The sequence below is a fragment of the Echinops telfairi genome, unplaced genomic scaffold (assembly GCF_000313985.2).
Source record: "Echinops telfairi isolate 266 unplaced genomic scaffold, ASM31398v2 ScPeMD7_2;HRSCAF=8, whole genome shotgun sequence".
NCBI classification, from domain to species: domain Eukaryota; kingdom Metazoa; phylum Chordata; class Mammalia; order Afrosoricida; family Tenrecidae; genus Echinops; species Echinops telfairi.
The window spans coordinates 31,299,399-31,327,195 of record NW_022103898.1 but is presented as its reverse complement, the minus strand read 5'-3'; the positions used below and the strand labels follow the sequence as shown (position 1 = coordinate 31,327,195).

The window sequence follows — 27,797 nt, the reverse complement described above, 5'->3', positions numbered from 1 at the left end:
TGGAAAATTTTAGTCTCAAATTTCTCATTTTTCAGACAGCATAACTATGGTTTGAGACCTTTAGGCAAACAGACTTTCAATTGAATTATTCATGTGGCAACTGCCTTAGGTGGATAGCAGTTATTATTTTTTTAATCTGAATGATTACAAACTAGAAAGACTTGCTTTCTGTTGTGTGATAAACATGTTTACTTCCAATAAGGGGGGAGAAAAATCTTTATTTTCATAGCAAGTGGCAATGCAAATTAATAGGACATTAGGATAATGTTATGTTACCTTTTGGCCTTTACACGAGAAATGCTTGTAATTATGAGTTTAGATTTAGATGCAAAGAATAATATAATTCCATACAATATGATCTTTTTTCTGTATATCATGACATAGTATAAATATTTTACCAAGCTACACAATTACTAGGAGCATAGAAAACCAGCAAAACAAATACAAAAACTTGATCCGGACACATTCAGACCATTGAAATGTATAGACTGCGTTTTTTCCTCATAAAGACAATAGATTTTCAAAAGAAAGCAGGTTTCTTTTGAGAGAAAGCCATATAACGGAATAACCATAGCATTGGCTTGGGTTTTTTTCCTTTTAATCGTCTTGTTGGGGGCTCATACAACTTTTATCACAATCCATACATACATCCATTGTGTAAAGCACATTTGTACATTCATTGCCCTCATCATTCTCAAAACATTTGCTCTCCACTTAAGCCCCTGGCATCATGGCTTGGGTTTTAATATTAGTTTTATGATGCAATCACTGTGTGATTTGGGCTTTCTAAGGCTTAGTTGCCACATCTTTGAGATGCAGATGAAGATAGCTCTTAAAGCAACAAAGAGAATTAAGGTAATGGTAGCTGGCACATAAAAAGTGCTAAGAAATTTAACTCTTACTTTTGTCATGTAACCCTGGTTAACCTTTCATTCTAAAGTATTTTGTTCATACAAAGCATTCAATCATTGTTCACTCATTCAATTAGCTAATTCTTTACTTATTAACCACATTATTTATTGAGTGACTACATGCCAGGCATGCTTTTTCTTAAAATATCATGGAGTCTAGGAAGGGAAAGAAATATTTATGAGGGGGTACTCCCCCCCAAATGGAAAAAAAATCCAGCTGGGTAGAGTTTTCATAGTACACATTTTTTTTTTCCCAGTAAGTGTGCACCCAGCAACAATCTCTGAGTTAGTGCATCCAGTGCCATCTCCTGGGACGGTTCTCTCTGGTCACAGTGCACTTTTTTCATAAAAGCAGTTTCACATGAACCTCGTTTTTGTGTGTGTGTGTGGTGGCCAATTTAAGAGAGAAGCATGCGGCTGTGAAATTTTGTTTCCTGATCAGGAAAAATGCCTGAGAAACTGTTGTGACGTTGAACACAGCTTACAAGGACAATGTGGGAAAAATTCAAGTGTACAGTGGTTTTCTCATTTCAAAAAAGATGAAATGTCAGTTGATGACAAACCTCGTTCTGGATGCCCATCAACTTCCCCCAAGGATGAAAATGTCCACTTGTAGTGCATTTGGAGTTTGATCTACCAGGTCAGACTGTTAATCAAGCTTTCTATTTAGAGGTTCTGAAAAGATAATGTAACAGAAAAAGGGCCTGATTTGTGGTAGACAGGGGATGGTTTTGCTGTCATGACAATGCACCTGCTTACACCATCATCTCAGTGCATCAGTTTTGGGCAAAATACAGCAGGTGTCTCTTACCCCTCACACCTTACTCACCTGACCTCACTCTGTGTGACTTCTTTTTGTTTCTGTGAATGAAGAGGGACAGGAAAAGACGGTGATTTGACGACATAGAAGAGGTGAAGGAAAAAATGAAAGAGGTGCTGTCAGTCTTCCAAACAGATGAGTCTGAAAAATGTTTCCAAGAATGGACTCGCAGATTTAACAAAGTATTAAGTGTTATGGGAAGTACTTTGAAGGTGATAAGTGTGTTTTCTAAAAAAAATTAAAATACCTAGCTTTCAAAAACTGGGGTTTTTTTGGTACCCCCTCATATATCTGAGTATGGAAAGGACTGTCATCAAGATATAATTAGACAAGAAAAGCAAAGCAGGAATGACGGCATCTTTGTACAAATCACGTGGGCAATATATGTATACATATTTCCCCCCCAAGTCATGCAGCCCCCTCATATGTTAATCTTCTACACACGCCAGAGTTATGTGGGCACACTATATACAAAAGTACACATGCATTCTCCTTTGGGGGAATGCTGGAGAAAGCTTCCTAGCTGAGTTGCATTTTGAAGGATGAGTAGGAATTTTACAAGTAGTGAAGTTAGAGGAGGACAATCCACAGAGAGGGTTCAACTGATACACATTTTCAAACCTGGTTATGCAACTTGCCATTGGGAAAAACCACTTAATAAGACATACAGTAGACCCCAAAGGGAGAGTTTTCGGTCCAGCCCTGAGCGACCCAGGCCGTGTGCTCTAGACAACAGAGACTTCAGACTGCTCTTCCGAGGCACCTCTGGTAGGCAAATAATTTTGTGTCAACCTGAAGTGCAGGGGTGGAGTCTATCCTGTCAATCAGGTCACAGCTAGATGGTACCTCTTTGTAGTCATGACCTTGTCATAAGGGGAGGGACTGGGAAACCCTTCCCCCTCTGCCCTCACCTTCATGTTAGCAATCCATACTGAGACCTGCGAACCCTGTGATGCTTGCACTGCTACTGCATCCACAAGACTTTTCACCCACCGGCCTGTGATATTCCTGCATTTTGCATCAGCGCATGGTGGCTGTGTGAGTCTGAAGGACTGACGGACTAGTATCAGACTTTTGGACTTGAGTTGGAGACGGCTGGGATGTTTTCCTGGGATACAATGACTTCTTGATATAAAGCTCTTTCTCACACATATATGAGTGGATTTGTTTCTCTAGTCAACCCAGCCTAAGACAGCACCCATAGGCCGCTCTTGAGGGACTCAGTTTAGATGCCCCGCGAGGGGACTAGGCTTCACTTTGAACTCACCTGTAGCAGATTTAAGGAACTGACAGACTCCGCTGGAAAGAGAAGAGATGACTGCTATAAAAAGGCTATGGACTTGGTAGTCATTGGCCTTTGGTTTGGATCTCATGCTTTAATGATGTCCAGTGAATGGTGGCCCAGGACTGCCATACATTTACTATTTTAATGATCTCTTTGATTTTTGTGACATCTATTCGTCTGGCAGGCATGGTTCTTCTTTTGTGAATGAATGCTATGAAAAGTTTTGCCCTTTCACCAACCCTCCTTGTTTATGTAAACAGTGTCTACTCACTTAAACTTTTTATTTGTATAAGTCAACAATTCATGTATTGAGGTCTGAAAAGCTAGCCTATATATGTATAATTTCCTTTTCTCAACAGTGCTTTCAATTCTATACCCTTGGCTCAATTCATGACACTATCAATAGAATTACCTTATGTCCCATGGGGATGATTTATAATGTTCTCTGTCATTATGATAGTAATGTCTCTAAAATGAACCAGAGACATATATAAGCCATAAATATATGAATGAATTTTGGGCTTGTACTTAATTGTAGTTCTAATCTAAGAACAATTAGTTCTTCTGATGTGGTCTTATTCAATACTCGCTCTCATGACGAGATCACTTATGATACAGGTGCTGTAGTAGAGTGTGGTGCAGAAACCAGGTGGAGCCCAGCTATCTGAAGGAATAGCATCTAAGAGCGTGAAGACTTGTCTTAAAACAAGCAGCCATATAAGTGAGGCTTCAACTACGTTCACTTGAAAGAAGCACACCAGTCTGTGTTATCAAAGGATTTTAAATAATAAAATCCAAATCCGAAGGGGGAAATGGTATCAGAGCTTAAATTCTGAACACCTCGTTTGCAAAAGGCTAAGGATGACAGTGGAAGCTGAAACTCCATGTGCAGGGTCCCCATATGAGTTAACCCTCCGGTGAATCCCCTCTGGCCATCGGCCAGGCACCTGAACAGCCTTGCTATCAGACAGAGAGCTACGTGCAGTTGGTTATGGCTGATGCAGTTAGGCTGAAAGGCAACATCTCATCACTTGATCTCCTCTTTGCCCCATTTTGAAGTTGTTTTAGTTTCTGATATTTCCTGCTTTCTTGTTGATTGAGGGTTTTCTAAGTTTTGTTTTGCCGTTGCTGTTGTTTTTGTTTGTGCTTTGTTTACTTTCTGTGCATGAAATCCAGGATAGGTACATCTATAGAGACAGTAACTTGATTAAGGACTACCTAGGGGCACAGCGAGGGCGTTTGGAGGAGGGAGAGATGGGGCGCTAACAGCAATGAGTACGAGAAAGGAGAAAGTCTCCTGGAATTGTGGTGATGATGGCACAGTTCTTCTTAATGTGCTGGAGCAAGTAAGTGGTACGATCTGTGAATCATCTGGCCACAAACTACTAAGAAATCATGCACACAAGGGGAAAAAATCCAGTACACGTTAAAAAAACAAACTTCTTGAGGCATGCTTTCTTTTCACCCCATGAGATGTGCCCATTTTAACTGTGTAATTCACAGGCTTTTAGGAAATTTGCGGAGTTGGGGGACCTTCCCCTCCAGCCAGTTTTTGATCATTTCCAGCATCCCCAACTGATCCCCATGGCATATTTTAGTCCTTGCTTCTGCCTCCAGGCAACCACTAGTCTGCTTTCTATCTCTCTAGATTTGTCTTTTCTGGAGATTTCATAGAAATGGAACCATACAACAATATTTATTCTTCTGTGTTTGCTTCATTCATGTGGCATTAAGGTTTCCATAGTCATGTTTGTTGTAGACTGAATCAGTAGTCCATTCCCTTTATTACTGAATAATAGTCCACACGTTTTCTAACAGTTGAATCTAATACTTGAATTGTTTCTGCTTTTGACTGCTTACATGGATAATACAGCTTTAAGTATTCTTGTACACGTTTTTGCATGGACAAATATTTTCATATCTCCTGGAGAGGTACCTGAGAGGATACAAACACCAAGAGGAATCACTGGGGTGTGGAAACACATTGAATAACTTTCTGAGCATCTGCTAGATGTTTCCTGAAGGGGCTGCATAATTTTCTATTCCAATCCATAGTTTTCTGAGGGTCCAGTTTCTTCGTCTGCTCACCAGTGACCTGTTATTATCTTTTATTGTGATTCTTATTGCCCATCTAATGGATGCAGATGGAGCCAGGGTGGCCCGCTAAGCACAAAAGATTCAAACCACTGCCCAGGACAAAGATGGGACTGTGTACCCCATGAAGAATTAGTCTGTAGTGGGCCACTGTGAGTCAGAATTGACTAGGAGGCAGTGCATTTGGTTGCGTTTTTGATTAGTGGGTACAGCGAGATAAGTTAGCACAGTCAGTTATTGTGGTTTGATCAGCATTTCTCTAGTGGCTAAAGATTTTGAGATCTTTTCATATGCTTATTGGACATTCTAATATCTTCTTTGGAGAAAGCTTTTCAAATTCTTTTCCATTTTTAAATGGGGCTATTTGTATTTCTTGATAATTAAGTTTTAAGATATATATGTGTATATATATAATTGATGCATAACATATACAGTTGATACAAGTACCGTATCAGTTGATTTGCAGATATTTTATCTTAGTGGATGACTTTCTTGCTTTTCGCTGTGGTCAATGATATACTCAAAACTCACTGCCATGGGGAGGGAGGGGAAAAAAAGAGGAGCTGATATCAAGGGCTCAAGTAGAAAGAAAATATTTTGGAAGTGTTGATGGCAGCATATCCACTAGTGTGCTTATTACAATGGAATGATGGATTGTCATAAGATTTGTAAGAGCCCCTCAAAAATGATTAATAAAAACCCCCCAGAGCTCTCACTGCCATTGAGCCAATGCTGATTCATAGTGACCTTATAGTACAGAGTAGAAGTGCCCTGTGGTTTTCCGAGACTGTAACTCTACCAGAGTAGAAAGCCCAATCTTTCTCCCGGGGAGCTGCTGGTGGTTTTGAACTGCTGACCTGGAAGTTAGCAGCCCAACTCGTAACCAATAGGCCACTAAGGCTCCTTTTAATGGTGACACAAGGAGTACCAAAGTTTTTAATTTTAGTGAGGTTGAGTTTATCATTTGTTTCTTTATAGATCATGCTTTTGCTGTCAGATTTACGAACTGTTTTGCCATCTTGCATACATCTATTAGGAAAGTAGTACACATCCACATATGCATATATACATCCACAATAAAAATGCCTCCATGCACCGTTTCTCTTTGTTATGCTGTAGAATTTTGTGAGAACAGTATCCCATTAACATTTTCTCAGCTGGAAATATGACAGCCTATAACCATTCATAATTATTAAGTAATATTCTGATTTGTGACATCTATATATACAAAATGTTAAACTTACAGGTCTTTCATTTTAAACTTTCATTTTCTTAAAGTGATATTTTTATGTATTTAATTATGCAAGGAATTCAAGCTTAGTATAGAAAATCTTAAAAAGGATAAAGCAATGTAATCGCTCTTGAAATCTAGTAATGACCAGTTAGCAGTTTTCTATTTACAGGGAATATATGAATATGCAATTTCTTCAAAAGTAGGACTATACTTTGCATATTATTTTGTAACCTATACTTTCCTTTCCATAATATGTTTTGAATCTGCTTTTTCATGGTCAGTTGTTGTATCGTTATTCTTGATGGCTCCATAGTATTCCATTAAAATGTCTTCGGTAGAGGATAAGAACATTTGCCATACATCTTTCCGATGTCTTTCTCACTATGTAACCATTTGTTATGTGTTTAGTCTTCTTCCAGAAGGCCAAGTTCTCTGAAAGAGGTTCCTGTCACTAACTGTGAACTGGCCACGTCTTTGGCCTGGATTTCAATTAGAGCCGCTGCGCAGGTTGGTATGGTCATTGTCGAATCTTATTTCTCACTGTCATATTTATATTCTCTGCCGACCAGCTGTCAGGGTAACACGATATAGCTATCCAAGAGAAAGGAAAGTTCACGTGTTTTGAGATTTGTGCCAAAGGTGTTTCTTTGGAAGGGTTAGAAAGGCACTCTATTTGTAAGGTGTTTTTAATCTCTAGTAGCCACACTCGACCACATTGTTTTGACTTTTTGAAAAGCGAAAATATTGGCAGATATACACGTGCCTGTGTCTGACCTTTTGGCAAATATCCACTATAGCTAGGTGAGGTGGCCTATTTAAAGTGGCATGCCTTAATTAAGTTGTTAACAATAATGCATTGTTTGGCTCTGCTATGTACCACACAGTGAGGCTTGACCTATTATTTTTCAGGTTGTCTTTATTTTTTTCTCCCAACGTATATTGAATATTCTCTAATGAATTCAACCTTTTCCATGTTTGTTGCCTAATGCCTGACCTGTGACTCAGAATCTAGCTTTCAGTTATGAATTCTAATGTTTGCCTCAATCGTAGGTCAGTGAAGCTGTGCTGGCCATTAACCTGCTTATTGGGAAGAAGGATTCTGGCACTGATCAAGTTAACCAGGTGGCGTCGCCAAATATCCCTGAATTTGCCACTATGGATCTTTTGTCTTCATACATGGATTATTTGCTTGGTATGTTAGTGCCCGTAGGCAGTTTAGAAAAACGTGGCACTTGTAGTTTGTGCTAAAGTTTCAACGGTCTTTCTCTGTGGTGATTTGTATAATTGTGTTGGGTTTTAGGGTGGAGAATGCTTGGGGAAGCCTCCAAGGCAGTGGTTCTCAACCTTGCTCATGTCGCAACCCTTTCAGACAGTTCCTCATGTGGTGGTGACCCCCGACCATCACATTATCTTCGCTGCTACTTCATCACTGTCATTTTGCTACTGTTATGAATTGGGTGACCTCTGTGAAAGGGTCATTCCACCCCCATAGGGGTCACGACCCACAGGTTGAGAACTGCTGCTCCAAAGGATGACAAGGGGCTCCCAAGTCTAACTTCCAACATAGGGCTCCCTGCACGTGTACACACGTTACCCGGTCTGCTGCTGCATTTCAGATGCAGGCTTCGGTGGGCAAGATGCTTCTGTGTGTTTATTTTCTGATTTTCACAGGACAAGAGGGACCTTTTGAAATGTTTCCTTGATCGACCATCCCTGAATCTCTAATCTAATCTGTCTCCACTCTAGCATGCTTGTTAGTCTTTCTCTTAATGATTATAAGTACTCATGCATGTGTGTGTGCGCCTGGGTTTGAGCTTTTTCTTACAGTCAGCTGCCACAAGCTCCAGGAAGGCTGAGACTTGGTCACTTGATTTGGGAATTGGTCTAGTAGGTCTCTGTGTGGTGTCAACAATTAACATGCTCTGCTCTGACCACAAGGCTGATGGTTCAAGTCTACCCTGAGGTACCTGAAATGAGAGGCTTTTGACCCAATGATGGGATCCTTCCAAAACATCGTCCATTGAACCCCTCTGCAGCACATTTCTACCCCCATGGGCTCTCCATGGGCCAGATTGAATTGACACCAACTGGGACTAGTGTGCATTGGAACAAAGCACATAATGTTAAACAGACCAGTCATTCAATAATAATGATCAGAATTTTAACTCGACTCCCTACTATTTAAGCTTCTGTTTATTTATAACTCCTTTGTTAGCTAGTAGTCTATACCCTAAGCCTCTAAGTCAGACCAATGATTAAGTATTTAGCATTCATTTATATGTTTGTCTTTTCATTCTTTGGAAATGCCAAGGGCATCTCATGTGCTAAGCACCATGGTAGATGCTAAGAAGATGGTACCAGAATCTTATCCCAACTGACATTTCACAAGAACACAGGATTCTATTGCTTGGTGCTGGATGAGTATTGCGCCAACGGGGTTAATGAGTTTGAACTTTAACAGGATAGGGATGGAGATGGTCTTTCAACAACCACCTGAGTCGCAGGTGGAAGCAACAGCGTCCTCAGACCAGGTGCGTGGTCTTCCTTAGAGTCCCCAAAGGACAAAGCCATTGACCTTTCATTGGGAAATCTGGGAGGCTGGCTGCCAGCAGGGGCAGAGGTCACTGCTTGGCAGCTCTCCCTGATCCGAAATGGCAGACCTGCGGCGCTGCTAAAAACATACGGGACTATTTTGCTTCAAAAAAGTACAATATGAAGCAAGAGATTTCAATTGACATCTGATTCTGCCAAAATATTTCAGTCAACACCATTGTTCTAATCTATAGACTGAGGAATTTAAATTTACTGATGGATAGATCTCAATTCTGAGAAAAATTAAGATTGTGATTCAATCTTCCAACATGGCTATTTTTTTTTTTTTACCGACCCTTATTAGGGTGTGTCTGCTGCACCCTAGCTGTGTCCCTGTACTCTACAAGTTCTTAGGGCTCTAACTTGCTGAATTTGTCAGTTATTGCGAGAATTTTGCTGTTACAAATCACCCTAAAATACAGCGACTTAACGACAAGAATTCATTCTTGGGCTCTTCCGTTCTGCTGGGGCTGTCAGCTGGGCTCAGCTATATTCAGTGTGTGTTTGTGATGAGCCCCAGCCTAGAGGGGGCAGTGGCTACCTGGAAGGTGCTCTTCTCATCGGTGCCCACCCGAGCATTAAGTGTCAAGGCAAATCCCACGAGCGCACTTTAGGCCTCTGTTCACATCCCATTCCATTTGTCATGGCACGTCCATCATCATCAATGACGCAAAGGAGGAAGAGGGCATGACGTTTTGCTGAATCCAAATGATCACATGTGAGGAATTAAGTCTGTGGATTTCTGAGACAGATGGTGAATATCACCTCCACCCCCACCCCACCCCTCCCCACCCCGCCCCACACACCACTCTGGAGAGACAGGCAAAGGTGCTGCTTTCATCAGTTAGAGATCTTAGCACTGAGTTCGAAATGTGGGTGGTCATGCCCTACTAGAACGATCTTAGTGGATTCAGTGGAGCGGGAGTGTTCCTCTCAGTTCTGCTCGATAAGCGGACGTGTGCTTTCTTTTTCCGTGTCAGTGGCTTTGCTAGCATATTCTGATTTCTTTCCATTTCCATTTCACTCCATTAGCGCGTCTTTAGCACTTTAACGATGAAATTACCCACTTTTAAAGTGGGTTGGAGCCAATTTGTTTTGCATGTTGCCTCTCCTTAAGAATAATAAGGTTGCCTGCCAGTCTTTCCCCGGCAGTCTGATAATGAATGCATGCTGGCTGCGTCCCTCACGTCAGACTTGGTGTTGGAGGGAGGCTCGGAATCCCTACCTGGCACAAATACCCAGATGGCAGTGAGGTTCATATTACAATCAACTGCTAAAGGGCAAAATCCCTTAACAACCACAAATAAAAGTTGTTTGATTTTCCTCACATTATCATAAATTAGCATCCTGAAGAAAGCCTCATCTGTAACCTTCGCTTAAAATGATTATTTGCTCTCCCCTATGCTCCTGTTGGTGAGCACAACTCTGGGTTATTGTGGGCAGGGCACCAGACCAGATTTGTCCGGAAGGAAGGAGGTGCTGCTCTCTGTCAGCTTCCAATCACCATGAACAGTCAGATCAGGCATCCACATGGAAATGCCACACATTTGTCTTTTAAGAGCACCCCATTAATAAAGGCAGATGGATGTGCCAGAAGCTAAATATATGTCCTTTGAGAATATTGAGCACCAGCAGGATGGATAGACAAGTTCATTGGGAACATTTTTCTAATGGCCTGTGTCGTGGGGCAGATGTTAATGAACTCAGTGGCATGGGGTGCCAGAGAGAAGAGGAAGCAAATCCTTTTCCTTAAGAAATGTACCATCAGATGCATGCCAGCATAAGTGAGAGGCAATCTTACCCAAACTGGAAATGAGCCCCAGTGGTGCTCTCAGGTAGGCATGGTGCTGCTAACTGTGAGGTTGGTAGTTCAAACTCTCCACCCACTTAGCGGGCGAAAGATGAGGCTATCTGCTCCCATAAAGATTTACCGCTTTGGATGCAGCATATATGGTCATTGTGAGTTGGAATCAACTCTGTGGGAGTGGATCTGTGGTTTGGAGCCAGAAGTAGAATTAGATGATGTCTGTAGAACAGCGAAAGGGGGCCAGTGGTGCTGTGGGTACATGTTGCTCTGTTATTGCAAAATGGGTGGTTCAAACGTCCCGTCGGCTATGTGGGAGAAAGATGAGGCTGCCTGCTCCTATAAAGATATGTGGTCTCAGAGACCCCCCCTCTGTCCTGTATGGTTGCTGTGCCTGGGAACCATCTCATGGAACCATACCATGAGGAACAGAACAAGGAGAGAACTGAGTGGTTTCTTCTACCTTGCTTTATAGTTAGCAAAAATAATAGTATTGATTATGTAGAACCAGCTTCTCAAGCCCAAAATATGTATCAAATACTCACTTTGGGCGTTGTTCGAACATTCCCAATATCGTTGTCTTTATTATGTAGAGACTCGAATAAAAACGGCAAGGAAAAAAAGAACAAGATAAAAAATGCCCAGAGTCTACGATCCACTGCCATCAAGTTGACTGTAAAGCACAGTCACTGTAAGAAGTGTTTCCAAGACTGTAACTCCTTAAAGGAGCAGACAGCCTCATCTTCTTCCCTTGGGAGGATTAGGGAGTTTGAACCACTGAACTGTGGTTAGCAGTCCAGTACTTATCCCACAGTGCCAGCAGGATCCTTCAAAGTTGACCAGACACTTTGAATTAAAGTTAAGGAGCTGTGGTGACCTGGAGGCTTAGTCACTGGGTTGCTGACTGCAAGCTCAGCAGTTTACAACCGCCAGTTACTCACCTTGGCAGAAAGACAGGGCTATCTAGTCCTGTAAAGAGTTACAGTTACAGAAATTCACAAGGGCAGTGCAGTCCTCTCCAACAGGGTTGTTGTGAGTCAAAATCAACTTGACAGGTTGTTTTTTTGGCCTTGGATCCCTAGTGGCACAGTGGTTAAGCACTTGGCCAATAACCAGAAGGTTGACAGTTTGAGCACACTGGCTTCTCCACATGGCGTCTGGAGCCCTGTGGGACGATTGTACTCTGTCCTATTGGGTCATTAGGAGTCAGATACTCTGTGACCGCAGATTTGCTTGTTTGTTTAGGACTATTGGTCTCCCAATTAAAATACGTGCGATATATAAAAATCCATAACGTTTGTAATATGAAAAGCTAACACTGGTGAACTCATTGCCAGAAAGTAAAAAAGAAGTTTCTGGAACAAAACAGAGAATAACAATTGACCCCCTGTCTTCTGCTCTGACTCTTGAAGAGAGCCAACACGATATGTCTCTGCCTCACTGCCTTGTCCTGATTAAGAGACTAAGGGTCAATACCAACTAAACACTGGAAGGCGCTATTCCTCCAAGTTCTTAAGATTACAATTCTCACTAACAGTGCAGAACTAAAGGGGCAGATGCAGCACGTCCTCACATTCCCAACAGTGAAACGACTTGCAGACAGATGTAATGGAGACCACTCTGATAGAAATGGTGATGTGTGTGTGTGTGTGTCTGTATGTGTATGTACGTGTGTACTGCAACCGTAAGAAAGTGAGCCAATTGGTTATGAAGGAGCCAACCTTGGTGAAACAAACCGTGTATGGAGGAGGAATGTCGGCACACATTAAAATGCATTATAAAACCGCAATCGTTTAAAGTGACTGGCACACACACACATACACACAGGCATAGAAACATAATGGAACATGAAACCCAAAGGCACACCGTGAGGAGGACTTAAATACAACAACAGCCTCGAGGCCGGGACAGGACTGAGCAGCGCGGCATACTGTTATACACGAGGTTGCTGTAAGTCAGCACCAACTTGATGGCAGCTAACAGCAATAATAACTATTTTCCTCTGCGTGAACCTTTATGAACATTTCAAACATCTTCTATAAATGTCCAGTATCTTAGTTATGTAGCGCTGCCATGAAAGAGCTGTCTCAATGGACGCTTTCAGTCAGCATACATGTATGCTGTCTTTAGAAGGGCAGGTGTCTGGGTTCAAGGTGCCATGCCGAGGGCAAGCCTTTCTCTCCCGCTTGGCTCTGGGTTCAGAAGGTCCTTGTCTCTTCCAAGTTCCTGCGTCTAGGTGACCTCCATGTTACTTGCTGTCTCTTTTCCCCTCTCTCTACTTACTCACGTCCTTGTTCGACCTCTCTCTTTTTTTTTATCTCAAAAGTGATTGGCTCAAGCTACACCCTGGCCTCCTTAATATGACAAGGTTAACCCATTCTCAAAGGGAATTATGATTAGGCATGGAGGTTAGGATTTACAGCACATATTCTTGGGGGACACAACTCAACCCTTAACAACCCCATAGTAAATCTTTTTGGCTTCCCGGGCCATATGGTCTCTGTTGCAATCCCTCAGCTCTTCTGTGGGAACCATAAACAATAGCGACCTGAATGAGCGTGGCTGTGTTCCACTAACACATTCTGTGGCATGTTTACCTTTCAAAATGTAATGATTTCCTTTCCACCCATTTAAAAATATTCTTAGCTCTTAGAGACCATCTGTAAGCATGCAGCAGGCTAGATTTGGTCCACAGATTGTAGATTGACAACCTGTCCAAGTGAATAAAATTCTTCTCTTACTAATTTCATTATGGATCTACTAACCACAAGGTCAGTAGTTTGAAACCACTAGCCACTCTATGGGGGAAAGATGAGGCTTTCTACTCCTGTAAAACTTTAGAGTTTGGGGAACCCACAGGGGGAAGTTCTACCCTGTCTGAAAGAATTGACTCAGTGGTAGTGAGTTTGGTTTTTATTACTAAAACATTTCTACTTGTCCTCATATATCTGAGGAATTTGCTTTATTATTCCTGGTAGTATGTTGCTTGGAATATACATATTTGTAATAACTATATCATTAGTGCAAAAGGTACTTTTAATTATAGAGATCCCATTTGTATTTCACTTAAATTCACATAAAATTACTTTTGTTGCTACTTTATAACTGTAATTTTGCTACTGTTATGAATCAGGGAACCACTGTGAAAGGGTCATTCGACCCCCAAAGGGGTCGCAACCCACAGGTTGAGAACTGCTGACTTAGTGTTTTTTGGTCAGAATTCAACCTTATCTGATATTAAGATCACCAAGTTTGCATTTAAAAAATTTTGTCTGCCCAGCACACACCTGCCCATCACTTGTATTTTCAGCTTTTCCCAAATCATGTTGTTTTAAATACTACTTCATTTAGGGCATAGAATTGAGTGTTCTTTATTATAAAACTTGCTTTTTTTAGTAGAAGGAAAGTTAAGTTCATTTAAATCTATTGTTTAGAGAGATATTCTTGACATCATTATTGTTAAATTGTTTTTCAATATCGGAAACCTAAAAGACCAAGCAGAACTCTCTTGGTAGAAGTACAGCCAAAATGATCCTTAGAGGCGAGACTGTCTCCCGTGCTTTGGGCGTATGGTCAGGAGAGGCCAGCGCCCGGAGAAGAACATCATGCTTGGCGAAGTGGAGGAGCCGCAGAGAAGAAGAAGGCCCTCCAACAGACGGATTGACACAGTGGCTGCCACATGGGCTCCAGCAGCACAAGATGTGTGAGCCCGGCCCAGACCCCCGCATGGGTTCGTTCTGTCGCACATAGGTTGCTAGGAGTTGGAATGGAATTGATGACACCTAGCCGCCACCACCACCACAGCAAAACAACCACCACAAAATACCGTATATGCTCGAGGATAAGCCAACCCGAATATCAGGCACGGCACCTAATTTTACCACACAAACTGCATTAAAAATGTGCTGAAAAACTCAGCTTATACACGAGTATATACGGCAAGTAAAATCGAGAGTTATTCTTCAAGAGGAAAGAAGCAACGAATTATTAGCCAATTTATTCAGGAAAATTAATTATTATGTAACCCTTACAAATACCTTGAGAGGAAAGTCATCACTGGTGCAGAGAATTTCTCTTAGTTTGTTTTGTTTAAATCGAATCAAATAAATATTACAAACTTTATAAAATATGGAATTTTCTAGGAAAATCTTATCAACTAGTATTCACAACTTCTTTGTGAAGCATGGGGCGCCGGTGGGTTTTGTGCTAGCTTGCTAACTGCATGCTCAGCGGTTTGGCTTCACTGGCAGCTCTGTGGGAGAAAGACAGGCTTTGTGCCCCCTTACAGATGTACAGCCTTGAAAACCCACCGGGTCTCCTCTACTCGGCCCTCTAGGGCGGTTATGAGCCAAAAGGAGCTTGATGGTTACGAGGTTTTGTTTGATTTTTGTGATGACCTTTGGAACTGATCGCACACCCAGCCCTGTTCTCGTGGTGGCGCCAACAGATGGGTCCCACTCCGAACAGGCAGCGGCGGGAGGAGCAGAACAGCACTCTTTCCCAGGGGCCCCCATCCCTCAAAGTTGGGGTACCCCCTCAGGATGGGCTCTTACGGCCCCATTGCGCCTCATGGAAAGGTCATGTTAGAACCACCGCCCACAGCCATCATGTCGAGTGTGACTCAGTAACCTTGTACAGGGATCCTCAGTCCGTAAATCTGTATAGGGGTAGATAGGCTCATATTTTCTGTGCAGCAAGTAACCAGTAAGTTTGAACCGCTGCCCCTGCAGTGAGCACTCCAACACTTCCCTGAATGCACCGCCAGGACTTCTGGGATCATACAAGAGGGCTTGTTCAAATTATCTTCTTTTAAAAAATAGTTGATTTATTAACATGTCTTGTTACAAATGCTCTTGTAGCAGTAACTGGATGTCAAACTCTGGGAGCAGAAGGTCTTGAGGCTTGCAACAGCTGTGCTATGAACAGGACCTTCAGGGTCTATGGGTACATCAATTGCAGGAGTCCTTTTTATTTATTAAATCATTTTATTGGGGGCTTGTACAACTCTTATCACAATCCATGCCTCCATCCAAGCACATTTGTACATTTGTTGCCATCATCATTTTCAGAACTTTTTTTTTTCTACGTGAACCTTTGGTATCAGCAACTCTCTTTTTCCACGAACTTTTTGAATCCCCCTCAAGTAATAACAGGACAGCCACATGTACACGCTAGCGAGTGAGTGAGGGACAGGGTAGTAAAGGGAAAGGAAAGGTAAACGGGGTGATAAAAGTGGAAGGCCCTGTTTGGAGCAGGATTCATTGCCCTATTTTAGGGTGTGTGACTGTTCTAGATTTACGGGAGACCCTTGAAGCATTTCTTCCTGCTTTATCTCATTAACATATCATAGTGGAATTCTGGATTTCTTGAAGAACAGTCTTCTCTTAAAGTACATGCTTTATTTTGTCCATTACAGTATTAGCGATTACATCCATTAATAGCTATGGAGAGGATAAGAGTGATTATAGCACACCTCTACAATAAGCACCAAAATTAACTCTAAAGAGTTTAAAACAATGGAGACAAATCTAGTATCATAGAAGAAATAAGATTCTGATAGAAATAGAAACAAAATTTTGAAAAGCCTATTTCATCTTAAAAGAGTTGTATGAGCCCAATAAAATGATTTTAAAAAGTAGAAATTACCATAAACAAAATAAATTCAGAAGAACAATAAAAAGGACACTGTTAAGCCATTACAGAGTAACATAAATAACCCATTATTATGAAAAATGACTATATTTTCTAAAGCAAAACTTTTCCACAACTATTTTAATGTCTGACTCGATAAGTTATAGCTTGGATCTCATATCTACTGTAATCAATCTGTTGCAAGAAATCATTTTGATTGAAATATGTAAAGAAAGTGGACCCTCACACAGATAGATAATGGGGCAGTGGAGAGTTTCAGGTCATTGTAGATTTTCTTCTTTGATGCAAACCTCAAATTAGATACTGGTCATTTTCAGAGTCACTTTCCATGTGGACTCTGAAACCATCATCAGCCGGCTTTTCGTATTTAGTGACACCAAACTGCATTCATTTTGAGTGAATCACTTATCCATGCATGGTTTTATAACATCCTGTATCAGACATTGGAAAAAATATTGGTTCATTGGACTATACAGCATACCAAATATTGATATATCACATTGGACAACATACTTTTTTATCATCACCACCATTCTTATCAGAAAAAGCACTAGGAAGCTCATGATGGCAGATACAAGGTTGCAAAAATCTAAATTTTACTTAAAAGATTGAATGCTGTCGTTGGCAACAAATGCTGCCAGTTGCTCACTGTCACTTGGGAGAAAATGTCTGCCACATGTCTAAGTCCGAAAACATGTAGTTTGTCCTGCCATGTATTCCAAGTAAAGGTGGTCTTTCAGGAAACTGAGCGCATTCCGCTTGCAATTCAAACAGTCTCACAGAGACGAGACATTCTCTGTCAGAACACAGCAGAAAGCTTCAAGTATTCATCCATTTCATTGCACAAACTATGAAATAGCGCTGTACTTAAGGACCGCTTCTGAATAGCATCACTTCTATGACTTATCCTTGATGAAGTAGTAGAAGTTGTGAACAACATTAATGTTAATAACATTAGCGACTTGTATTACTGCATCACGGATATTTTTAAGAAATTGGCATTCTAATAATCATTTCATTGTACTCTGAGCACATGGCAATGAAAAGCACAAGAACAGCGAGAATGAAGAAATCCAAGCTGCCCTGGAATCTGTCAAAAACCTGGCTCCAGGAGTTGGTGTGTCACAGGAAATGGGTACAACTTTGTAAATGCTCACTCATCCATACCAAGAAAGTTAAAAGCCCAACCAACTGAAAGAAATTCATATTTATGCCTATTCCAAAGAAAAGTGATCCAACAGAATGTGGAAACTATTGAACAATATCATTAATATCACATGCAAGTAAACTTCACTGAAGAGAATTCAAAAGTGGTTGCAGGGGGGTATTGAGAGGGAACTGCTAGAAATTGCAGGTGACTACAGAAGAGCTTATGGAACCAAGGACATCCTTATTAATTTCATATCCATCTTTCATGAATGCAGAAGAGAAAGGTGTTTCCTCATGTTTTACTGACCATGCAAAGGCATTTATCTGTGTGAATTCTAATAAATAATGAATACCACTGAGAAAAATGGGAATTCCAGAACATTTCATAGTGGCACGTGGGGCGTACACAGAGACCAAGAGGCAGGCGCTCAAGCAAAGCAAAGTCTTCAACTCCCTTGTTTAAAAGGAAAAGTACATGTCAGAGTTTGGGTCGTTTGCGACACTTATTTAATCTGTGTGGTAAGCAGATGACCTAAGAAGCTGGACTTCTGAGGAGAAGAATGAAGTGTCAGCACACGAGAAAGACTCACGAACAACTTGATGTGCAGACGACACACTTTGCTTGCTGATTAAAATCAATGACTACAGCCTTCTGTGTGGATTACACCTCAGCATAAAGAAAACAAAAAGTCCTCACAATTGAACAAATAAGCAACATCATCATTTTTCAAAGGAAGCAAGATTGTGATTGTCAAAAATTTCATTTGAGGTGAAACCACAATCAATGTTCAGGGAAGCAGGAGTCCAGATATCAAAAGACTTGTTGTATTGGGGAAATCTGCTGCAATCGACCTCCTTAAAAGGTGAAGAGACAACGATGCTCCTTTGAAGAGTAAAGTTCACCTCACGTGAATGCGAAGGCTAGACAATGAATCAAGATGACTGAAAGAGAATCAATGCCTTTGAATGATGGTGTTGGTGAATAGTATTTAATAAACTGTGGACTGCCAGAAAAATAAATAAACCTACATTGGAAAAAAGTACGGTCAGAATGTTCCTAAGAAGTAAGGAGAGCCTGAGTCCACATGGAAGAAGCACACCATCATCGGTCATCAAAGGACTGGAATCCATCTAAACCGAAGTTGATGGTGGGATCAGTATCAGATCCTAGATTCTGAGATTCTGGTGTGCAGAAGGTGAGGGATGACAGTGGGAGCCCAAGATCCATTAGTGGACCTACATAGGAAATAAGCCTCTGGAGGACTCCCCCTGTCTAAAATTGAGGGATGGGAGGAAAGTGGTCACTAAGCAGAATGCTCGGGAGAGAGGAGTATAGAAGATCAAGGCATAAATCTAACCTGAACAGTTACAACTTTCTCATAAATCTGACCTGAGCAGTTAAAACTTTGCCAGTAAATCCCCCTATGATGCAGGCGGAACCTGATCTGGTTTCCATACGTTTCTATAGTTGTGGTTTGTGTTGTTCGTTCTGTTTTTGTTTGTTCATACTAGAATGTATCTGAGAGGTGTGATGTCAATGGAGGTCACCTTCTGGAAGCTGCGCTATATGCTTTTCGTTGTTCAGTATGTGAACCCAGGATCGATGAACCTGTGAGGGACAGCAAGGAGAATAAGGGGTTCTTGGGGAAACGGGTGAGACAGTGGTGGGTGGGGGTAAAAGGGAGACAATGTCAAGGAGACCAGGTAGAAAAAGACTGTTTGGAAACATTGCAGTAGCAATTGTACAATTCTACTTGACGTGATTGAAATATGGAAAGATATGATATATGTACTAAATCCCAACTGAAGGGGAAAAAAAGAAGTGAGGATAGCAAGGCTTTGTACCATGTAATTTGGACATTTTATGAATCATTTCTTTCAGAAGAATTAGCACAAGGATGGTCCCAATGAGGTGGAGATTAAGTATGTCCCAAATCTCCAACTTTTCTAAAAGTTCTCCACTTCATCCTCTGATAACTCCGCCCCTCCGCTCAGCATTCTTACTCATGCCTTAGGTAGTTCTCTACAACATCTCAGAGAACTCATGAATCATTAAGAAAATGGCTCTTGAGGTTGTGGAAGCTGGAAAATCCCAAAGTTATAGTTCAGATAACAGTTTGGAATATTCTCCTCACTCAGGTGGTTGCAGGGGCTGGCAAACCCAAATTGACAGGTCAGAGGACAGGCTCTTGGCTCCCAAGACTGTGGAAGCAGGGAAATCAAGTCAGGAGAAAGGTCATGGACTCAGTACCATGAACTGGAGGTCAGCCAGATGGGTCCGATGCACACGTGGAAAAAGAGCGAGTTTTTCCAAAGTGTTACCATAGTCTTTTACATCTGGTTTTGTGCAGTTGCAGAGGTACAAAATGGGCACAAGAAGTTCTCACTTGGTTGGTCAAGCAAGGAGCACACTGGGCCTTACATCACTACACACTGATTCTTCTAGGGCAGTCACTCATATCTGACTGGTGTTCTGCAGGATGATTCAACACAAGAATTAGTCTTCTCCACAGTGTCAGTTGGTAAGTAGGGAGGTCACAAAGATGGCCTTTGGCCCACAACGGAAGCACTGATGGGAACGTTTTTTCAATCTTCTGACATCAAAAGGTCAGGTGGAGAACCCATTGGTTGGTAGTGCACATGCTAGGCAGGCCGGGTCTGGTTTACGTCTGCTCCGTGATCCCAGTTTTCTGCTATTTTTAATTTATCAAGCTGGCAGCTTACTTAATAAGGAGATAAGTTAAAATTGGAAATTAGGTTTTGCTTTAACACAGACATCAAAGATGATGGCTAATTTTCAGGTCTCAAAGGCATTCCTATATATTGGTTTCAGACTCCGCCCTCAAGGAGACCTAGGGTGGTGACGTGAGCCTTTAATAAGGTCAGGGCTCAAGATGCGCCTTACCTTAATCCTGCCTAATTGCCACAACAGGAGACTCACTCCAAAATGGGACCATTACCACAGGTATAGAGGTGAGGATTTATAATACATGACAAAACGGGAGACTATGGTTGGAAGGGACATATTAAATAATTCACTGCACCAAGGGACACGTCCCTGGAGAAGGGCCTCATGCAAGGTCAAGTAGCGTGTCAGTGAAAAGAGGAAGACCTACAACGGGACGAATTGACAAGTGTCACTACCAGTTGTGAGCCTTCCACAGGACCAGGCAGAGTTTCATCCTGCCGCATACATACAGGCTCTCTATGATTTGGAACCAATACAATAGCACCTCACGGAGGAGCAATGACAAGTCACAAACTGATCTGTGGCTATATAGTGTTGGTATTATTATTCTATAAACAAAACTGCAAGTGGTGTCATTTCTGTAGATTAGTTCACTTGTGAGGCAAGCTAATGAACAATTGGTCTCAAAATGATCCTTCCACTTAATTGCCAACTAATCCTTTTTGCAAAGGTGCTGTTCACCCTCAAGAAGAACATTTTGCTATTTCTTTTTGAGATGTACATGTCACTATCATTTCTATCATTTCTCTGTGTGTCTTCTCCTGGATGACAACTTGATGCTTTGGGCACCACTCCATCGCTTTTTTGTTTGAGATTTTAGTTCTCTCTTGATGAGTTGAAAATGGAATTCGCTTGTGTTATTTTTTGTTTGGGGTACTTGTCTTCTGTGCTAATTTGGATGATATCCAAGAGGAAAAATGGACATGCCAATATTAACATGTTCAATAAAACAGAAAATAGCAAATGCTGTAGAGGCTACAGCGAGATAAGAATGCTTTTACATTCCTGGTGGCACTGCAAAATTGTACAACCATTATGAAAATCAGTATGGCACATCCTTAAACAAAAAAAATCCAAATACTTTATGATCCAGCAACTCTCTAAAGAAATTAAGAGTATAATGTGGATAGATATATGTCCACCTATGTTTATTGCAACAATTTCAACAGCAGTGAAATTCAATTTCAACAACAGTGAAAACTTGGGGCAGTTATATAATCTACCGTCAACTTATGAAGGGGTGGAGTCTAGCCTGTCAATCAGGTCGCAGGTTGATGACCTCATTTGGAGGCACAATGGAGATAAATAGCTCACTGGAGGCCAGATACACTCTCTCTGCTACACATTCCTATTGACAAGACACATGGAGCTACACTGATGGAGCCAGAGCCATGGAGCTAGAGGAGCCACATGGAGACCCATGCCAACACTGAGATGCTTCCACCGCCACTGGATCCACAATACTTTCCACCCACTTTCCTGTGATCTTCCTGGACTCAGTGTCATTGCATGTGTTGTTTGAGTCTATAGAGGAATTTGTGGACTGGTATCGATATATGTGGTAATATTACACTTCTGGACTTGATCTGGACTGTGCTGGGATGTTTTCATAATGTATGAATGCTTTTGAATATAAAGTTCTCTCATACACACATATGGGTGTCTATGAATTTGTTTCTCTAGTCAACTCAAACTAACAGAACATGGAACAAAAAGAAAAAAGAAAAGAAAACAACTATAGAAGAATGGATAAACCATAGTATAACTGATTCATCAATAGAACTCAGTCAGTCTTACAAAATAAATTTTATTATCAGCAAAAACAAAAAAGAAATGTGATTTATATACCAAAAGGCGGCTTAGATGACTATGAGGAGGCCAGAGATGGGGCTGGGAAAAAGGAGAGTGGAATAGGAAAAAAGAAGAAGAAGAAGAATTATTGTTATTGAATCGAATGAAAGGAAAATTGCTCCATAAAAAGAAAAGAAAGCAAGAAGCCCATCAGGTGCGTTACCCCGCAGATCTAGATCTTGATCTGACGGGCTCAAAAGAGGGAAACTAAAAGTACAGTGCACTTGGAATCTTCAGTGACATACAAGTTCATTTCACCAGAAAAAGAAGTCCGAACTAAAGGCCACTGCAAAATTATTTTTGTAAATAAGATTTCATTTTGACGTAGCACAAATATAGTAAAGGCACAAATCACATAGATCTTGATTATCACACAAGGAAACACATAACCCATCACTGGGTCAAGAAATACACTGTAACCAGCCCCCAGAGCTTACACCTTCCTCATGCCCCCCCCCCTTGCGTCTAGTCATGTACCTCCTTCCTCCTGAGTTTTAGGAGAATAGATATGTTTTGCGAATTTGGTAACAGTGTATAAATAAAGTAATACAGTCTGTATTTTAAAAATCTATTGCTACTTTGTTTAACATTGTGTTTGCATGATTCATGCCTTTGTTGGATGAATAGCACAATCTATTTTAAATGCTCCCATTGAGAGAGATTTAGGTCTTCAGGACAGGGTTATGAATAATGCTCCTATCAATACTTGTGTGTGCTGTTTTTGTGTACCAACAAATACAGTTTTTATACTGCATAAGTACTAGGGAGTGGAACTGTTGTGTTACAAGACATAATGTTTTCAATATCAGGAGAGTACGATCTAGAAGTCCCCCGAGGTGGTTTTAATTTAAAATTTGCCTCAATGAGTAATGAGGTGGAGCACTTTTACATATAGTTTGTTGGTTTTTGAATGTGTTGTTCATTTGGAAGTGTTTATCCAGGAATCAGGCCCAATTTTCTTTGGAGTTGTCGCCTTCTCTTAGAGACTAGGAATTGTTTATTATGCAGTACATCTGAAATCATATTTGTGGATAGGTCAAAATCATAGAGACCTTTTTAAACAAAAATATCAAAGTGTGAAGCTATTGTTTCTTGGCATATCCTCCATTGGGTCTGTACATTTTTCGAGGTGGTCTTTCATCTCTCCGACCCTTCTAAAATAATTCTGCATCATCCATTTACACTACATTAACAAGGTAGTTTGGGTACCTCTGAGGACTGAAGTCATGTACCTTTTGAGTTCTGAGGACAAAAAGTTGAATGGGGTAAGATCGGGGCAATAGAGTAGAGAGCACAGGGCTTCCCAATAGAACCCATTGTATAAAAAAGTGCAAAGTTGTGCTAATTAGTGAACAGTGCAGCTGGGACTTGAACTGAGACTGGACTAGACTTTCTCATTTGTAGACCTCGTGCATCATTGATTTAAAATGCCATCAAATTAATAGACCTATGTCTAGTCTTCCAAGTTTCCTTTTTTAAAAAAAAATTCAAACATGTTTTCCATGAGCATCTTTGCTCCAGATTCCTGGTACCCATCTGTATTTGTATCTGCGCTTTGATCTTATTAGATCAGGTCAAATTGCTTTCCCAAATTGCTCTCACAAGCACTGTATGAGAATTTCAGTTTCATTACTTTATTACCAGTATTTATTATTTTCAGATTTTAGTCTTGTCAGCTCATGAAGGATGTGCTATCGTATTCCCTTTTAGTTTATATTTCCCTGGTTGGTAGTGTTGGACACTTGGGTTTCTGTTGCTATGAATGGCTTGTTGAAATTCGTTGCCTGCTTTTTTATTGGGTTGTTTGACTTTTATTTGTTGATTTATGGGAGGTCTTTTTACATATTAGGAAAAAGAATACTTTGCCATTCATAGGCATGAGAAATGCAAGGGGGCTTCGACACATTCGTGGATAAATAAAATGAAAAGATAATGAAAAATTTCCATGAAAATTTTGAAGCCCTGAATCTCTTCTCTTAGTCTATGGTTTATATTTTATTTCTGTGTTTAAAGAGGAAAAAAATGTATCATTTTAAAAATCTGATATAGCCTCATGTGCCAGTCTTTTAAGAGTTGTGGGAGTTTTTTTGTTCATATTTATTTTTCAAGAGAAAATAGCATATTACTACAAACATTTTTTATTTTTCACTTTCAGATAATTACCAAGTTGCCTTCCAGACTAGCTTTATGTATTTGTACCAAAGTGATGACGTGAGTGAGGATGCAGATGCTAAAAAGAAGGCTCCGTCTAGAGACGAGATTACATGGATCCTTCTAATCCGCTACTATATTCAATTGCAAAGAATCAATAATATGAGCAAACTGCTAGGTAGGTTTTGGTGGATTAAGACAGGATGTATTTGTGTTAGTCCCTGCTTAAGTCATGTTTAAGAGACTTTTCTGAATTAATTTTCACCAGAAGATGAAAAATTCAAGAGTTCTTCACTAGAACTATGTGGGTGTTTAGATTGAAAACCACGTCAATATTGTTGGTTTCCTTTGAAGTTCTATATATTTTGCTCCATATGTTTAGACTTATTGTTATATGGGATCACACAGAGGCTTCAGAAGACTGCAGAGCAGTACAGGCTCAAAAGAGAAATCAGTGCAGTCGATTGACAGCTAATAAAATGCATGGAATGAAAAATTGGCTTGAAGAGCAATGTCCCGTGTGATTACCTAGAAGAGGAAAAAATCCATGACTTCAAGTGGTAATTTAGCTCCAGGAAGTTTCATATCACTGTCACTGGCTAAATAATATGCATATAAACTGTTTTAATTTGTTTCACATTTGTGGCCATGCAATTGGTGATCCCGTGATGTTCATCAATGCACTCAGACTAGAGTTGGACCCATGCTTCTGCCCAGTGATGTAGAAGCTAGCAGACCAAGTAGACTGAGTCATAGATGACTAGTATACATATGAGACGCTCTTAGTAGAACAGTTAAACACTCAGAAAAGTTTTCAGGGTAAGAGATGCATTATGATGGGGCAAGAGCAAGGGAAACACAATTGCTAAGAAGGTGCCTATGTGCCAGTGTAGCAGACTTTGTTAATGCCTTGCCTAATATTGAATCTGTTCACCTCTGAATTCACCTGCTGATACTTCTGACCTCAATTGCTCAAGGAGTTTTGCCTGCTGACCTTTCTCAGAAGCTACTGTGGCTCTCCAGGCCTCCACGCAGGGCAGTGGGAAAGGTCAGGGATTCTATATGCCCAGGTAATGAAGTAGGGAGTTGGTAGGTGATCTTGCCAGCTTTCTCATTCATCCCTCAGTGAGCGAGTTTTACATGGTAACCCAAAAAGCCCCCAGCAGCACTAGCCTTCCCAGTCTATTGCTATAGTCCATGTTATTATCTCCTTCTTTGTTCTTTTATGTTTCCTGTCACTCTTTCCCCATTTCTTCCTGATGTCCCAAAGATCATTTTTCAAATAAACTACCTTCATCTAAATTCTTGCCTTGGGTCTTTTGGGGGCCACGGTGGGGGGGGGGGCAAAACAAGATATCTAGACAGAATGTAGACTCCGAGCCTGAAGTCGTCCCCCCCATGCCTCTGAGACTTTCTCCTTCGTTTGTGAGGAAGCAATTCCATTTGGCTTTAAATTGGTGGAAAACTACTGGCAGCCTCGAGCGGAAGTAAGGATGAAGGAGGGAAGTGATTAGAGCATAACTACCAACAAAGGGGAAGCCGTTCTTTTATGTAAGATGACTGAATTAAGCTATCTTTCCTCTTTAAGCGTTTACAAAGCCAGGCCATGGAATTGCGTTGCCAGATGACACACTGTGCACCTCCCTTTTCAACTCTGGATTAATTTTGCGCCAAAAAGAAATGCATTTTTTCCTGAAAAGATTCTTACAGATGTATTCTTCCTCTTGTATCGAAGAATTCCCCAAAGAACTTTTTCTAGGATGGGAAAAGCCACCTTTTCCAGAAAAGGGTTCACAGGAGTCCTCGTTCAAGGTAAGGTTTTTAAGCATTTATGTATTTATGCGGAACTTTGTGGAATCATCCTTCTAATGCTCATGGAAGCATATTAGTCTCAATGTTGGCATAACGGTTTCTAATTCCCTGAGAGGTCTTGAGAAAGACTATTTTGACTGTACCGTATTCATTGGTCGACAAGACCTCTTGAAATTGTAGGACACTTCACATTTCCAGTGTTTCTGTCTCATGTGTTGGTGGTGGTGTTAGGCATGATAGAGTTCATTCCATTATACAGTAGCCCCCTGTGACAGGATGGAACTTCCTCCTAGGATTTGCTTGGCTGTAATCTTTACAGAAACAGATGGTCGGCGGGCAGGGGTGGGGGGTGGGGGGGTGGGGGTGTGCATGAGGGTGGCTGGTGGGATTTTCATCACCAATGTTTTGGTTAACTAACAATTGTGCCACCAAGGCTCCCTGTTGTCCTCAGAAATCTTCAAAATAGCTAATAATTTTCCATCTCCCTGTACTGAACAACATCTTTCAGACAACCATTGCACACATTTCAAGGTAGTTCCCCTACAAGAAAACTAGACTAGAGGATTTCTAGATCTCCTCTCAATTTCTGCCCCTTTGTTTTGAATGTATAAATTAAAATAATTCCCTGTATATACTAAACTGTTAAAGTGAATAAATATTAAAACTCATTTTTAAAATGATTTAAAGGGTTTTTTAGAAAGTGCTATAAATAGAAAAGAATTGATCAGATTTTCAAATATAGAAACCTTAGAAAAAGATGTCTATTGATGAGACATATTTTTAAAGTTTAAACTACTAGTGGTGTTTCAATAAACTAACAAAGTGGATAACTTGGAAGAGAATACAAAACTAAAAGTTTTACATAGAAATAGTTGGACTATGCATGCTAATGTATTTCACAAATGTGCATCTTGGTGGTTGGAGGAAGACAGGATGCAGATGGCAGTACAGTATTCCTGTAGGCAGACTTTGTGTGGCAGTAAAGAAACAGTGTTATAGAGGAAAAGGACAGGATAATCCTTCAGAGATTTTTTCAGAGAAAGTGGCAGAGCTGAGAGGAGAAACAATATGAAAATGTATTAGCTTGACAGTCAATAGTGTGTGTGACAGATTGGAAAATAAAGCTATCTAAAATTGTAATTACTTGTTAGTTAACTAAAATTGGAAGAAAAAAACCCCCCACACCTGAAGGGTCAGGACTGCAGTCTCAGGAGATGACAGGGTTTATTGGCATAACATAGTTCACCAGGACGATGTTGAATGCACCCTCTGTGAGTGAGGAGCAACGGAGGTCATAAAAGCTCCTAAACAGCCATCTACGATGCGACTACTGGTCTCTCCCACGCTGGAGAAAAGAAGAGTGAAAAAAATCAAGACATATAAAAACAATTCATCCAGTCGACTAATGGACCACACAAACACCAGTCCCTATTATCATGAGACCAGAAGAAGGAGAGGATGCCTGTCTACTGCTAACAAAGATCGTGCTGGCTGCAAAAGCAAAGGGTCATACTGGCTGCTCCTGCAAAGAGTGAGAGAAACATGTGAAACAAAACTCAAAGTCATAAAATTGGCCAGGGTTGTGTATTGGAAAGATATAGGTGGGACCCTGTGACTGGCCCTTAGTCCCCCTTTGAGTCGGAGCTGAACTCACTCCTGGGGTAATTGCTATGGCTTGGTTTTTGATGTACAT

The 27,797-nt window shown here is 40.9% G+C and overlaps 1 protein-coding gene across 1 annotated transcript in view; it reads left to right on the top strand.

The window, feature by feature from the left end:
* The window catches only part of CFAP54 (cilia and flagella associated protein 54), a 390,102-nt gene that overhangs the window by 264,404 nt on the left and 97,901 nt on the right, over positions 1–27,797 (top strand). Inside the window, exons 57-60 of the mRNA XM_030886291.2 lie at positions 6,753–6,851; positions 7,395–7,536; positions 24,297–24,470; positions 25,881–26,104. Of these exons, the coding sequence (XP_030742151.1) occupies positions 6,753–6,851; positions 7,395–7,536; positions 24,297–24,470; positions 25,881–26,104 (639 nt within the window). The remainder of the gene's footprint in view (positions 1–6,752; positions 6,852–7,394; positions 7,537–24,296; positions 24,471–25,880; positions 26,105–27,797) is intronic.